At 42.7% G+C, this 15,815-nt stretch overlaps 1 protein-coding gene across 5 annotated transcripts; it reads right to left on the bottom strand.

Moving 5' to 3' along the window:
* Positions 1–12: 12 nt before the first annotated feature.
* On the bottom strand, positions 13–15,468 carry cracd (capping protein inhibiting regulator of actin dynamics). Of its 5 annotated transcripts, none has more exons than XM_067512607.1 (9): positions 12,060–15,468; positions 6,960–7,128; positions 6,357–6,489; positions 6,121–6,276; positions 5,257–5,460; positions 2,816–5,147; positions 2,299–2,489; positions 2,053–2,215; positions 13–1,560 (listed from the first exon to the last, which is right to left on the bottom strand). In XM_067512607.1, the coding sequence occupies exons 1-9, from the start codon at positions 12,259–12,261 to the stop codon at positions 1,400–1,402; spliced, it is 3,711 nt and encodes a 1,236-aa protein (XP_067368708.1). In that variant the 5' UTR covers positions 12,262–15,468; the 3' UTR covers positions 13–1,399. The 5 variants fall into 5 exon arrangements, with proteins under 5 accessions (XP_067368708.1, XP_067368707.1, XP_067368709.1 ...); XM_067512606.1 differs by having other exon boundaries at positions 5,257–5,463; positions 12,060–15,463; XM_067512608.1 differs by lacking the exon at positions 6,121–6,276 and having other exon boundaries at positions 5,257–5,463; positions 12,060–15,464.
* Between the last annotated feature and the right edge of the window lie 347 nt (positions 15,469–15,815).

The raw sequence follows: 15,815 nt of genomic DNA, 5'->3' as shown, positions 1-15,815 counted from the left end.
ACAGTTCTGCAGTTCAGACATCAGCATTTAATTTACATTATTCATAACATTTTGTATGTCTTTAAGAATTTTTTTTCATGAATATCTCTAAGTAGGACAAAAAGTGCAAATAATACCAAACAGTTTTTGTTACATATACTAACACTGCGTACACTACACTATTGTGCACGACCAAAGTTAGAAACAAAATGACAAAGTGATTCAGCCATTGGGGGGACGTCTTTCTGACCGAAGCTTTGACTTACATACAGTACTTACATACATACATACAGATCATTAAGTGAATGTCAGAAAATGCGAACTGCAAAGCCTATTTTTCATGGAGCAAATACTTACATAATTATGTAAGCTCGGATCACATTTACAAGGAAGTGATGGCATAAGCGTACAAACACAAGTGTGTCACAGGAGGACCGCTACAAGAATTGTATGTTACAGCAAGCAGGTGTTGTGTCTGTCTCCATGGGCAAAGCAAAAAAAATCCATATGTCACACAACTGTGAGGATAATGTGTAGTTCACTGTAAATGCCCAGAAACACTTGTGGTCTTCAGTGCTGTGTTTAGGTGCACCCACCATGTATGATCATTGACAGATTCTGTTATTTTCTAATGGCAAAATTGCACAATAGCTTCTTGGACAGCTATCACAGTCATCACGGACACAGTGAGAATTGTTGATTTAGGTTTTTAGTATGAGTTTAAAAAGAAGGGGGAAGAAAGGCTTCTTTTGTACATTGCAAGGCTCAGAGAAAAGAAAGTATCATTTCAACATAGCTAAATCTGCTGCTTTACATAAATAATACCAACAAGGGCAGAGAAGATGCCTGTAACACTTCCATCAGCTGTCAACCAGCAGGTTTAACAGGGTTCTGTTGAGTTATTATTGTTACTGGTAGCCCTTAAAACACAGTTCAGATTAAACACTCACGTCAGAGCTTCACCTCTCTAATACAAAAGAGGTTAAAGTGTGTAGTGTGAATCGTTTATTTACAACCATGCTGACACTGTTGGCTACAACATTTAAAAAAATGGGGTTGGCTTTTGCAATGGCCAGCCATGGATGTGACTGTCTGCTGTGGACTCTTCTCGGAACATATATTTTGTGTGCCCGTTTACACTATGTGCATGCTCGTAACACGTGTTTATGTTTATCTGTGATTTTATTTTAATGTGAAGCGCACTTTGACGTCATAATAGTACCAGCCAGTGTGTAGGGTTACAAGGTAATGGAGGATTCTACTTGTTTCACAGTCAGGAGGGTTTTTCAAGGTGAGAGATGAGATCTGGAGTTTAAGAGGGAACAGGCATGTGATGCTGACTCTCGAGGTGCTTCAGAGTCTGTGGGCAGTTTGCAGTCTCGATGCAGGCCAGAGCCAAGTGGGAAGTTGAAGTGGGGTGTTATTTGATGATCTGAGGACAGTCGCTCCAGGCTTTGGCCTTTCGCTTGGCAAGTGCCAGCCAGGCTGGCTCTGTGGACACCTGCTGAGAGTCACCGGAGGGGAAGCGCTTGGACACCTCCTTGACAGCAGGTGGCGACGGTGTAGAGTCTGCAATCTCAACTAAAACAACAAACAAAGTAAAGATTCAGTCTAAGAAGGCTAATTTTAAGAAAAAGGTCGATTCAAACTGATTTAGCTGCAACGATTTGATTTTATTATTTTATTTACTTTTTATTATGACTGTGTTTTGTCTGACCAACAGTCCCAAATCCAAGATATGTGTGTATTTTACAATCATCTAAAGCAAAGACATTACATTTTTGGTATTTTTTTTTTTATTTTGAAATCATTTGTAATAATAGTAATATTTGTTAATTTGCTTCTTTGGTCATTTATAGGACATGTTTTCAATACATCTATTTGTATGTGAAGATAACTTTAGGGTAGAGCTGCAAACACACACATCCTGTCTGGCCAACATAAAATAACAGCTCACAGTAGACTTAAATGATGTCTTGATTATCAAAATGATAGCGGGCTTCTCTGTCAATCCATTTCCTCAAACAAACATTCACTGCAGCTCAAAATGACGTTTTCCATGCAGGATCGTACCAGTGACAGAAGTGGGTAAAGTGTTGGCTTTTTTCAAGTGTTCTCTGCGCTCAAATCGCCCCAGGAGGCTGTCTGGTCTCTTGGGCTCCTCTGGTGTCTGAGGTTTAGAACCGGGACTGATGCTCCCACTTCCTTTGCTCTCTGTGGGACTCACTAGTGTAACCTGCAAATGAGATTTGTGATCATTTCAGAAGAGATCACAGCAAATGTAGTAAAGTGGGTAAAATGGCAACTCAGGGCACATACACTGTCTCTTTCTCTAGCTTGTTTTTCAGCCAGTTTTGCCTCTCTTTGGCTACGACGCTCCTCTCGATTCTGCTGCTGTTCCCTAAAGCCTTTCTGCTTCTGCAGTGCCAGTGTGATCCACAATGGCCCAGCTTCCTTCTCCTGCACCCTCGCACTGTCCAGTGAATGTCTGCTCTGTAAGGACGGTTTTTCTGCAGGAGAACACATGCATATTAGAGTGTTACCGGAGGTGTAAAGTGTTACTGATATTAGTGCTAATACGATAAATGACTGTGCTAAACACAACCATGTTTAACAGGTAACTTCTGAAGTTGTTTTAGTTGATCCCAGAGAAGTAAGGTTCCATATCGAGCCTTACGTTACAAAGCTGATCAACACTCAACGCCAAGTTAGACCATGCAGAGTCACTGCGGATTAGAAGCATTGTTTAAAGTAGGATGACACCCCAATTAGACTGACCATTTTTGGGCATCTTAGGAAAAAGCTTTTGGCTTGATATTTTTTGAGTGACACTGACCTCTCCTCATGAGCTCTGTCTTCCTGTCTACCTTCTCTCTCCAGGGGATGTTGAGAGAAGGAAAAAATGATTTTTTCTCCTTTGGCTCCTCTTCCCCTTGGACCTGACTTTGGCTGCTGTGGTGCAACTGGTCCACTGCTGAAGTTTCCTCGCTCCTGCTCATTATTTCCTGTCTGGGTAAGTCTGTGCCCCCTGTGCTTTGGGTCATGGCATCACTGGGAGGACCATGGATCACTTTGGGTAGTGGTGATGGAGGTGGTGTCTGAGGGGCTGCCTCAGTAGGTTTGGGGGACGTAGTCGGTCTTCGGTAGAGTGGTGGTTTTGAAAGCACCTTCTCACTGTTGCAGTGTGCAGTTGGGCTTGTGGACTTGCATGTTTTAGCCCGAGGTACAGCAGGGGAAGCAGATGCATGTAAGTACTTGCTTACCGCGCCTTCTTTCTGGGGCGATGCGGGACTTGATTTGTCAGAAAAGACAGAGGAAGCATCAGAGTCTGGTTCAATAGGGGTGAGTGGTGAAGGGACTCCATCAAAGCTGTCCCCAGCACTATATCGTTTCTTCCTTTTCTCTGTGGACTGTTCACTGTGAAACCGCAGGGAAAAGTTTGTTCTCCTCAGCTTTATGCCAAAGGGTGAGGGCTTTTCTTCACTGTTCTGGCCCTGCTCACCTGCTTTCTCAGTGCTTTCATACACCTCCATCTCACTGTGAGACCTGCTCTTTAACTCTGCCTCCTCATTTTTAGCTCCAGAGCTGGGAACCAGGAAAGAAGGGAGGTCTTTGGCAAACATACACTCCTCTGACCCTCTTTCTAGTATGCGGACAGTTTTACCTGTCCTGTTCTGAGGTTTACTGGTCGAAACTGGAGAGGCTGCAGTGGGGCTGTCAAAAGGAGTTGCTTCCTCTCCTGCTTCCTTATCATCTGGGCCAAAGACCTCAGAGTTTCTGTTTGAATCTCCAAACTTTTTCTTCGCTGGGGTGATTGAGAACTTGGGGCTGGCAGACATGGTCTTCCTGAGGTTTGTGTGTGCAAACGAAGGCTGGTCATCACTGCTGGGCTGGGGCTGGTTCCTGCTTGGGTCTGGATATTCATCATACTTTCCTTCCTCTACCCCTTTGAATATCTTTGATCTGATACTCGCCCACTCTGCTAAGACAGCAGCACTGGACTGGTCCGTAGAGAGTGAGGACTCGTTGAGTGATTTGGTTTTGCCAGACTTGCGGTCTGGTGAAGTCTTGCTCTTGGTTGGCGGTGCTCCCTGGGCCTTTCTATCCTCTCCCAGACCAAGCAGAGACTTGCACGCTGCATCTTTGATCTGGTCTAAATTGACTGCTGTCCCACAGAGTTGGGCACCTGTCACTAAGATGGCTGTGTGAGGGACATACGGAGACGATGGCAGGTTGGGGGAGTCTGGTCCTTCGGGGGAGGAAGGCTTAGCTCCCTCTCTTGGTTCAGTGAGAGCCCCGCTCTGATGGCTGGAAGCTGGCGTAACAGGCATCAGGTTGACCTTCTGGAACAAAATCTGCTTATCTCCGGAGGAAACTTTAAAAGAGAAAGGCCTCTGTCGCTCCTCCATCTCCCTCCAACGTAGCTCCTCGGCTCTCCTTTTCCTTTCCTGTGGATCTAAGCTTCCTTCAGCCTCTTCTAACGACAGCCTCCTCTGCTCCTGCTCCTCTCTCAACCTTTCTTCTGCCTCAATTTTTTTCTTTTCCTCGATTTCCTTTAATTTTAGCTTCTCTGCTTCCTCTTTTCTCTTTCTGTCTTGTTCTTCCACTTTTAGCTTTCTCTTTCTCTCAACCTCAAGCTCCTGCTGCCTCTTTGCCTCTTCCTCCTGCTCTTGCCTCCTGCTTTCCTCCTCTTCTTGCCTCTTCCTTTCTTTCTCCTCTTTTCTTTTCTGCTCCTCCACTTGTCTCCTTTCCTCTTCCTCTCGAACCCTCCTTTCCTCTTCCTCCTCTCGCTGTTTCTTTTCCTCTTCCTCTCGCTGTCTCTTTTCTTCCTCCTCTCTGATCCTCCTCTCCTCTTCCTGTCTCTTCTTTCTTTCTGTCTCTTCTCGAAGCCTTCGTTCTTCCTCCTCCTGCTGTCTGCGACACCTTTCTTCTAGCTCACGCAGCCTCAGTTCGTCTGCTCTCTTCCTCCAGTCCTCTTCTTCCTGTCTGAGCCTCTGCTCCTCCAGCTCTTTCTTCCTCCTCATCTCCTCTCGTTCCTCCTCAAGGAGTCTCTGTTTGTTAAGACTTTCTAGGGACTCTTCAACAGATTTCCTGCGCTGAACGTCTGAGATGCCAGCTCCCTCAGGGTCTTCTTGTAAGGCCTCGGGAAATGACACCTCTTCCAAGTCCTGGGCATGAGCGAGTTAGTTACAATTAGTTCCCCTTTGCTGTCACAAAACAAATCAGCAACATGCTAAGATGCAACTAAGGCACCTCATGTTTGGATTTGTGGCTCACCTGGGTAAAGCGCCTGTGCTTGCGTGAAACCCTCTGGTTTTTCGGTTTGACAGACAGTTTATGCTTGGCAGCGGTGTTGTCTAAGCGAGGGACAGACTGTGGGACGGCATCCAGGTTGATGGATTCAATCGTACCAGTGGGTGGAAGAACACATTTGGACCTCGGGGACTTCACTGGAGGGCTGTGTGGTCCGGCCCCTTGGACCTGCTTTTGTCACAATAACAGTGTATTTATTTTAAAACTGATACACATCAGAGAGGCTGAGTTCAGATTGACTTTCACCCTGAAAGAAAAAAACTACTCCTACTCCTTCATTTAAATGGGGGAAGATAAAGAAGATATGTCATACTGCTGGGGATGTTTACAATAGGTAACCTGAAAATTTGGTGTTTTCTTTCGCTAAAAAGTAGTTTAAATTGTTTAAATTTGACAAATATAGGGCAAAGATGAGGCAGCACTGATCTACTGTGGTGAAAGTCAAATCACTGCCTCCAACATACCAGCAGAAAGGCAGGGGGATCCTCACAACATGGCACACAAAAACAAAAACTTAGCACAGCATCATGTGAACAAGGTGCAGAAGGAACAATAGCATACATGGGAGCGTTCTTGGTGGATTGGGAATATGCCATTTTGCATATACAGACGTCTCCTGTGGTAATTCTGACAATTCTGCCTGTAAATATTATTCGGACTCTTAAGAGCGCATGAAGCCCCTTGCGTTTAAACGTAGGGGCAAATATGTGTGCTTGTGACCTTTAGCTTTTTATCAGACCCTCCACAGCTTCCCCTGGAGCCACAAAAAGAGTTCCCTGATATGAACTGAATAACATGGAAGTCTCACGCCTCATCACAAGCTCTTACCTTTGGCTCTGTTTTTTGTGGCTCCACTTCCACCTGGGCCAACACCTTCAGTGGGCTCCGTGGCACCTCTTCCTCATCTGAACTGCCCTCATCTCCTTCACTCTTCCTTAGAGAAGGAGGCCTCTGGCCAAACTTTATACCTTGTGCTATCTGCCTCTGTTTGATCACCAAAAGAAGTTACCCTTTGTACATGCAGAACCATTCACTGACACATTGTACATGGCTAGAAGGCTCACCTGCAGATTTCGAACTTTATCAGAGACGTTTTCCTGGGACATGCTGTGATCCAGACTGGGCTCCCTCACCAGCTCCTCTGTGATAAAGATGCTTTCGTGTGAGAGAGCTCGAGATCCTATGGGATTTGACTCCCTGCAGAAGAATGAGAGCGTCTTCAAGGATGCAGCGTGTCATTACTGTCATTTATTTATCACGAGCGGCCTGCAGCGTCGCTCCACATAGATCACTTTGCACAAAGAAATGAATGACTTCTATAGACACACCAGCACTTTCAGCACATCAATTAAAGGCTCAAATGGTGTCACGGCTTTTATAAGCCGTATTTGAGCAGAGACTCAGCTTTTTCTGGACAGATTGTGTAACCACAAATTGTAGCATTTATGAGTCTGCTATTTCATTTTTCTGAAAGTGAAAACAACTGATAAGAAGTCTGTAGCTGTGTCTTGCATTTACTGTGTCTAATCTAGCTGGTGCAAACTTCCTGATTTTTGATAAGAGCTGTGGGTGCAGCTTTAATCAGCAATGCCAAAACCCAGAAAAGCTCAGTTTCCTTATGTATAATTCAAATAAATATGAATAACTAAACAAATCTATGTACCAACCTCAGACTTTGACTGGCCTCTTCATTGTCAGAAACAACTCCATTGCACACTTCCCCAGTAGAAAAACTCGCCTTTAGCTCTGCTCCATCAAAGCGCCCTTTCACCTCACGTTTCTTCTTCTTCCCAAACAGCCGCCTGAAGGGCTGGAATTTGCCCTGTCGCCTTCTCTCTGTTGGTGAAAGAAAATAGATGATAACCACAGCAACATGCAATCAAATTTTTTTTTTATCCCTTGGGCAACATTACCAGCAGGACAGTGCAGACAGGCATGTTTTTGTATGTGTGTGTTTGTAATGAAATGCAATTGACTGAATTAAACAAAAGTAAAATAAATCACGATGGCAGATGGAATGAAGAGAAAACCTTGGCTCTTTTGTTCTGACATTTTTTTTTAATAAGAAGTGGAAAAGACAAGCAACACGCATAAAACCAGAGCTCCCCCATCCACTGCAGCTTTAGAAAAAAAGTTTGATCGAACATTGATTTACCAACTAAAATCAGGCAAACCTACAACCATGGTGGGTGCTGGGAGAAATCAAATCAGCAACAACTCACAAAGATATCTCGGCTACTCACATGACTAAGAATTAATGTCCACTGTGTAACTCATACGACCTTTGACCTGCACTATTTGAGCAACACTACATTAGATAACTCAATGTTTTGCACACGAGGTATCTGATTTAAAGAGTTAACTACTATTGCTACTTAATGTCAAATACAACAGCGTCTCACTAGCAGATTCACTCATCAGAGATGTCACGTATTGCTAAAAATAAAAACTTCTCAACAACTACTTGATGTAATAAAAGTAAAACATTGTGATAAACCTAACCACTTGGTGCTGGTTTAGGAGAAGGTCCTGAACATTGGACCTTTTTATGTGTCTTTTCCTCATTATCATCTTTCATGCCTGTAAGCTACACTATTATGATCTAGTAAACAGTAATTAAAATTTTACCATGTGTTAAAAGATCAACACCACGTCTCCTCTTTTTCCAAGAGCCCAAAGATGAGATTTGTTGACATTACATAGGAAAAGGTAAACAGATATCTTAGCTTTATTTAAAAATGGTATAAAGAGCATTTCTTCACTGATAAACACTTTGTCTGCTTATATAAGTCTACGTGTTTTGTTTTTGTGTGTGCATGTGTTTGTGTGTCTGTGAATATGTGGAGGTCCACTGGATGAACTAAGTGGGTGAGATTACAGAGCTCCAGAGCTACTCTACACCACTGTGCAGACAGCTGTTCTCAGGGCACTGTGGGTATCCCTTTCAGAGCTATAAGTAGCAACTGGTGTGGGATTTCACTTCTCGTGCTGCGCACTAATCCAGAGGCTTCATGGGAAATGATACGGTAAACTCGTTTCCCCATTTTGATCTTTGACCCCAACGTGCGCATCTTTTACTTTTGTGTGGGAGACAAAAGACAAATCTTGCTGGTGTGTATGTATTTATATTCATAAACTGTTTGCCCTGACAAAGATAGTACATATACTGTACATGGAATGTGGGAGTTATATTACTGTCTGAGCACAGAACGTGTCCTCCTTTATATTAAACAAACTCTGGCAGCTTTTAAGGCAATATCTTTATCGAGTGACTCAGAGCCACGTAAATCACATCAAACAAACAATAGCCTAAATTGTAACACAAACGTGCATCTTCACTGAGGCAAATTTATAAGAAATCTACAGCTATTTGCGGCAACAAATATGACACGCCTCATTTTTCGACCACAGTAAAATGTTTCAAACCCGTTTACACTTCAAAAAATATTACAACTTTTGAAATAAAATTAAATATGGCCCAGTTGGGAATGCTTCCAAGCACTTTGACCCTATTTGGATTAAAGAGACTATTTTTTTGTTTCATAAAAATGTACAAAATCCTATTTTCTGTGAAAGGTTTAAGGTGTGTTTTGTAATGGAAAGTTTTCCAAGCTGATTTTTAACAATTCTCACAGGCCATGTCCAACTAAAATGTACGCAACAGTTTGACATTGCGGGAAATGTTTTCGTTTACATGAGTTAGATGAAAAGATTGACTCCACTCTTAAGAGAAATATGAAGCTGCTGCGAGCGTGTAGTTGGCCTGGTTTAGCTTAAAGAACACAAACAGCTACCTGGCTTTTACCCAAAAAGAAGTTGTAGTTTTAAGTAATATTTCTGTGCATTGCTAAACCTGTGGACTTCAGAAAGTTTTACACAGCAGAGCAGAACTGTGCTAATTTAACTGAGTGCTGGTTGCAGCTTCATCAAAGTTATGTAAGATTCATCATGAAAGTATGATGCACCACACACACAAAAAGTATTTGTGCCAAGTGCAAGTTGCTTTATTCTGTCGGTCCTAAAAGCTAAAGGTGCATTAATTCAAAATCAGTTTTTTAAGATATATATATACACACACACACACACACACACACTATTATGTAATATTACAAAACAATAGAAATTTGCATCTACGCATCACATAAAAAGGACTTCTAACCATCATTGAGATTTTGTAAGAATGGTTTTATAACCTCACTGGTAAATCACAATTAAAAGATAAAATAGTCCAAAGAGATACTATGTGTTTAACACATGACTAGTGAAATTGATGATGTGCTCAGTACTGTGTCGGTTTCTCTCCCAGTCTATGTGCAATGAGTGATATCACAGTGTAACACTGATGTTCTGTTTCCCTGCAGCATGCTCGCTCAGTATCAGGGCCTGTCCAGTGTTTTAGTTCTGGTACAGAGCCCGTAATGCATTGCCCTGGGCATGCTCACACACTCATGCATGTAATGAGAAAGGACACTTTTCTGCAACGTAGATGACTCAGTGGCAGCACTCCACACAGCAGCACCCAACTAATGCAAGGGTTAACTCTTGCTTCCTATGTGCTTGCAGTGCAGTTTTTTTTGACCCCGGTGCTCTGTACTCAAACCACTGCTGGTAGTTCACTGTAGTCATGTGTTAGGGGGATATTTCACATCTGGTAAAGGCAAATGAACGAGTGGTCAACAGAGAAAAGCAGCAGGACTGTGGCTCAGAAAAACTGCTTTTAAAATCCACAAATCCTAGATAGGATCTGCACAGTGCAACAGCTCATCATACTAATGACTAACAAAAGAGGCAGAAAAGTAATGTTTTAATTCAAATTAGTTTAGTGTGTCATTGAGGGAATGACACTTTTTTGCTTTCTATCAGGCTGTTTCACCCTATTTTCTGGCTTGATCAAAGTACTTAGCTAACTGACAATGGGTTGTAGCTTTACGTTGAATTGACACATATGAGGGGGATATCAGTCTCTTTGTGAGAAAGAAAAAAAATGCATTGTCCCAAATACCTCTTATCTACTTCACTTTTACTGAAATTCCTTGAAAAAAAATGTCTTTTTGACATTTTTAGATTAATATTTTTCTTTTATTTACACTATTGATTTAATTTTTGCCTTATCGTGTCATGTTAGCCCAGGTTGCTTAGCAGAATCACACTGAGGCTAGTCAACAAAGTTAATGAAATCAGGAACACAGCACACCACCACCATATATAAAGTATTCTGTAAATCTCCTTACCACACCATGCACTTCTTAAAGAGACAGTGGAGGGAAAAGTGGAAACTGTAGGCCAACTGAGGTCACTTCATCCTGTTGATTTGATCATTGAACCTGGTATATTACACTGTCTCTTTAAGATTTCTCTAAAACCACTCAATTTTTCCTATTTACCTGGGCCTTTGGATTCGGTTACCTCTAAAAGCATATCATGCTTAGTTTCCGTGGCGTCTGTTGTCATGGTCACTGCACACCTTAGCTGTGGTGAGAGAAGAAGGAAGTGAACATGGGGATGCTTGTTTGCTGCAGGTGGTTACAAGGAGCATGGATGCATGAGACAGATCAGGAGAGATCAGGAGAGGGTCTCCAAACATTTTCAGTGCTCAAACAGATCAAGAGTTTGACTCTATTCTTGTTTATATCTTTAAAATTTTCATTAAAATAAAAAAAGCTTGGCTCTTGCAGAATGGCTCTTGGTGACTGGCTCGTCTAGGTCACGATAAAGCCTCCGCTGTTTTAACAAGCAAGAGGAGCCCTCTGAGGACGCTGTGTTTTGACTTGTTGGCGTACAAATGAGCCAGTAAAAACACTTGAAATTAAAAACAAACTGATTCGAACATGTTCACGCTCACAGATGACCCATTGCTTTGTCCAATTACCAAATAAAGACACCACTAAATTAGACAGACCTCTTACTGTATATACATCCGAAGTAACCAAACGGAAGCAACAAATCAGAGACTGCATCTTGGTCCTCGAATTCTGAGCTACCAACACCTGCGTGTCAGCAGAGCCAGAGGTTTTCTGATGTACTGCAGAAATGTGTGTAAACCCATAAGCACATGGGCTGGCAGTATAAAGCTAGAGAGTGTGAGAGACAGTAGTGAGAGAGCCAGAGAGAAGCCCGCTGTCTCCAGTGGGATCAGCATGCCGTGGGCTTCCTTCCTGAGGGTGACAGAGCTGGACAGACTCTCGCAGAAATGTCTCGCTTCAAAGAAGGCTCTTTGTCTTGGCAGCGCAGAACAAGGAGCAAACAAGCATGTTTACTAGTAGGGGTGTGAGAACACAGACAGTGTGCGTGTGTGTGTGTGTGTGTGATGTGGTGAGAGACTGTATGTCATTGCATCTGCTGGTATAAAGGGATGTTGTGTTTGTCGGCCAGTCCAAATGCCCAGCAAGTGTCTGCGTACTAAGAAGCTTGTGTGTGACATGTGTGTTTGAGGTCCTATTTCTGCAGAGGACAGACTTTGGGAGCAGATAGAGATGGGATGAAAGAAGCACGAGGAGCAGCCATGTGCTCTACGGAAGCAGAGATGCCTTAGACAGGGATACAGCTGCAGTACGGCGGTGGCATAACACAATGCTGTGTCTCAGCGCTCTCCAACGACCCATAAGCTTAACATCATTTGATGGTGAGACAGCTCTGCACCAGAGCAGGCCAGACAACCACCAGAGTCCTGCTGGCATGGCTTGGTGTTGCTGTAAGTGCCATAACCTTACAGCACAAGTAGCTTGCTGACAAAGCAGACAGAGGAACGTGGTGGAGTAACAGTTTACCTATTTCAGCTGCACAGCTTGAGATGGCTGCGCACCACTGCAGTAAAACCTTAGGGAACATCGATCTGCTCTTTTGCACAAAGCTTGTTTTACCCGGATGAATGTATCTGCTGCCTCCGCCGTGGCTTTGGGAGAAAACAGTGAAATAAATACAGAAGGAGAGACAGGACAGCAAGTTTGGGTTTGTTAGGTCTGTTTGCATCAGACGAACTCAAGCGTGTACAACACGAACATGGCATGGAGGATGGCATGTGAAAGGGGGGTTGAGGAAGCACTCCCAGACAGACGAACACGATCAGTCATTATGTGCAAAGTGACGACAACAAACAAACTGATGAGTCTGTATTGCAAAAAAAGTGCATTTTCACTTTCGCGTCTTATTAGTAATAACTCACTGACCTAGTCTGATTTTTCTCTCTATCGTTTGAGCAGCCTTTCGTTTCCACGGCAACATGTTTGCAGCAGCAAAAGCTGGAGGAGGCAGACGAAACGCAGAACTCACACGACAAATCCTTATCACGACAAACAGACTGAAATAGTTCAGTTGGCACACACCTGTATAAGCACAAACAGCTCTTTTTGGTTCGACTATTATGGTTGTTTCAACAGCGGCTAAACTGAGCAGTACAAAGTGCCAGGTCATGGACAATGAGGGAGAATCAAAGGGAGTGTCAAAACCAAAATCGGTGTTGCAAATCCTCTCCGATTTATATACCAGAGGGTGTTTCCATGGACAGAATCTTTAACACATGTTTGTGGTGATTTTATAGCTGCTGTTGGTGTTTTACACAGTCCACAAGCAGTTGAGGATGATGGGTATAAATTACATGCCAGTACCCCCAGCACTTATGGGGTGTAAAAACTCACTAAGCATGGTGCTCTCCAATTAACAAACATGGCTTTTTGATTTAAAAATGTATCCTGTGATATTCTTGATCTTTTGATCCACAGGCAGCAGATGAAGTCAAACCTGAAGCTGAAATAAATCCCCGTTTATTTCTAATGCACCATCCTATTTTGAGTGTGTGCCTTAGTCTGGCCAACCCAATAAAACATTTCTAGAACCACCTCCTGTCCCACAATGGCTTAAAATATTATTTGCTTGCATCTCACAGAAAATGAACAGAGGAAAACTCTGTGTTGACTTGTATTCAGTACTGTGGGTGCTCTTATGATAATTCTTGCGATAAACTGCTTATGTCATTTTAATCAAAGGTGTTTATTCGTATTATGTTGTTGCTGCTCATTTGCCTCATTTGTCGTGCTGACTTATGTTAAGGTGGCAAAAGATGTGCTCCTCAGACATCTCTTTTGATCAGTTTTGTTGTATACACTTTTCATGCTCTTCATACACATTGTACAGAGGACAGCGATGCTAGACGAATGGGCATTTAGCTAGCGTCAGCATGCTAGCATGGGCAAGACAACAATGCAATAATTTGAATGCTAGCAGGTATAGGATTTAACATAACTTAAACTGAAATTTCATCTAAAAACAAAGTAGCACAGGTGTTAGAAGAAAAGTTAAGGATCAGTAAAAGTTGGCAGGATTCCTCCATACACAATCATGACAGCCTGTAAACAAAGCAAACAGAAAAAAAAATCCACAGCTGATGAGATATTTCTGTCTGTACCAAAGTGATGATCAGCCCACACACAGTGCCATAAAACTAGCTGGCTCGAAGACTGATTAATGCTACACCAGGAGTAGCTACAGTATCGGGACAGGACTGGACCGGACAGAAAACAGGCCTGCAACAAACACCACATTATATGACGTTTTTCTTTTTCAGACATTATGCTGCAAGGTGTTGGTGGTATTTGTCCACTCCCTGGACAAATTTATCACATGACCATTGTAATATTTCCAAAATAGCCAGTGGGTAACCAACAATGCCCAAGTGTGCGAACAAACAGACAGAGTTTTTTTGACTAAGCATCTTCAACACATACCAAAGATGTATGGTAATATGAATATACCACTCACCCATTACAACATGAGCTGCTCATTATAATCGTGCGTACAGAGAGCCAGTATCTAGACTGAAAGAGCAAATATAAACTGTAGTAAAACTTAATACGTATGAAACCTAAACCTAACATTTCATTAACTTTGCGTATAAGAATGCTTTCTTACCGTCCTGCAGCCACTGTAAGAACGAGGGTATATATGTGTGTGTGGCCGTTCCACCTGCCTGCTGTTGCTGTGGATCTAGGGCATTACCTGGAGTCAGGTGTCAGATGCAGTGAGCGCTTAGTTTTGTGTGAGTGTGTGTGTGAGAGAGAGAGAGAGACAGAGAGAGTGTAAGTGTGAGTGTGAGTGTGCACACAGGAGAATGGCGAAGTAAACCTCCCTTGATATTCTCATACTGATGGAGGTTTGATTGTACTGTGAGATGAAAACTTCCTACAGGCTCAACTCAGGACTCCATACATGTGTTGGAGAGGAGCACATGTAGAGTCTGAGGGGAGGAGGTGTGTCAGCAGGGACCAGGGTAGTTTGAGTGTGAGCAAAGAGAGCTGGGCGTTCTCCTGTGTCTGTTACTGCTGCTGTGCTGAGGAGTCACAAAGTGACACTTTGTTCTCCCGCCAGATAGCCAGTGCAGGAGAACAGAGTGGCATTCATCATTTCAACTGCCTGATGCACACAAAGGCTTTCATTGTGGCTTAACAGTAATCAAGTATGCACATGTGTGACTATAATAGCAGGTTAATACCATAACAATGTTGCTAGCTATTGTGTGGAGTTCATAGCCTTCAGATCTGATCTCTGACTGGACAGCAAAGCATACAGCCCTGTAAAACCAATTAGCTGTTACTTTTTATATTCTTTTCAACAGAAACAAACAAACAAAAAAAACCTTTTGAGAGTGCTAGCTTTAAAACCAAAGGACTAAATAATATCCTTATTTTAAGGTGGCAATCTTCTCATTTGGAGGCAATGCAGCCATGTGCATGGGCAGAGTGTTATTGTGTAGTAAGGCCAGCTCCTCCACTCTTCAGTTTTGGCAGCATCACACTGCAGTCTCACAAGGATATGGTAATGATGGGGCTTTACCAACCTGGATGCCGCCTATATTACAGCAGCATAGCACTTCAAAGACAGACTGCTCTCTGACTGACTCTGTGCAGAAATAGAAACCCTCAGTAAACTACCACAAACATGCTCTCAGACAGATTTTCACAACCACACACAGGTCAAGTAAAGAGTCTTAATGACTCCACTCTACGTGAAAAGAGGCCGGGATCAACCACCCTCAGCTACTTTCAGTGATACAGGAGCAGCCACTGTACTAAACATCAAGTTAACCACATTCAGAAATTCAGTCATGAAAATGATGAAACAAATGCTTGAATATAAAGACAGTCCACCTACTGCACAAGTTGCATGCATGTATAGATGCTGTATAAGCTTTTGGAAAAAAAAACAACACAAGAAAACACCACCACCACCACCATATGTTTAAAGTAATTTGATGGTGAAACATTTATTATTTTCAACCTGCATTCACATGAAATCTGCAACCCTACATATCTACGCAACAAGGCATCAAAATCATCTTGTTTTATCTACAGTGTCTTCAGGTTGTTTTGGATACATGTCCAAAATTCTGAGGTGACCTAGATACTTCATATTTGTCAGAAAAATGATATCAGTGACAAAAGTAACAGAGTACGGAATGCATTCTGTACAAAATGATTTGGAGCATAAATGTGCTACATAAACAAGTGTAACTACATCTAGGGACTGAATTC

Source organism: Channa argus, chromosome 8 (assembly GCF_033026475.1).
Source record: "Channa argus isolate prfri chromosome 8, Channa argus male v1.0, whole genome shotgun sequence".
Lineage (NCBI taxonomy): Eukaryota > Metazoa > Chordata > Actinopteri > Anabantiformes > Channidae > Channa > Channa argus.
Note: the sequence above shows the minus strand (reverse complement) of the source record. Positions and strands in the feature narration are given on the sequence as shown.

Excerpts from the sequence above, each read along its gene's own strand:
- cracd (XM_067512606.1), bottom strand. The coding sequence starts at position 12,261 with ATGCAAACAGACCTAACAAACCCAAACTTGCTGTCCTGTCTCTCCTTC. Across the intron at positions 6,277-6,356 it reads ATAAAGTTCGAAATCTGCAG|AGGCAGATAGCACAAGGTAT; the intron begins GTGAGCCTTCTA and ends GTGATCAAACAG. Across the intron at positions 2,216-2,298 it reads AAGCTAGAGAAAGAGACAGT|GTTACACTAGTGAGTCCCAC; the intron begins GTATGTGCCCTG and ends TCTCATTTGCAG.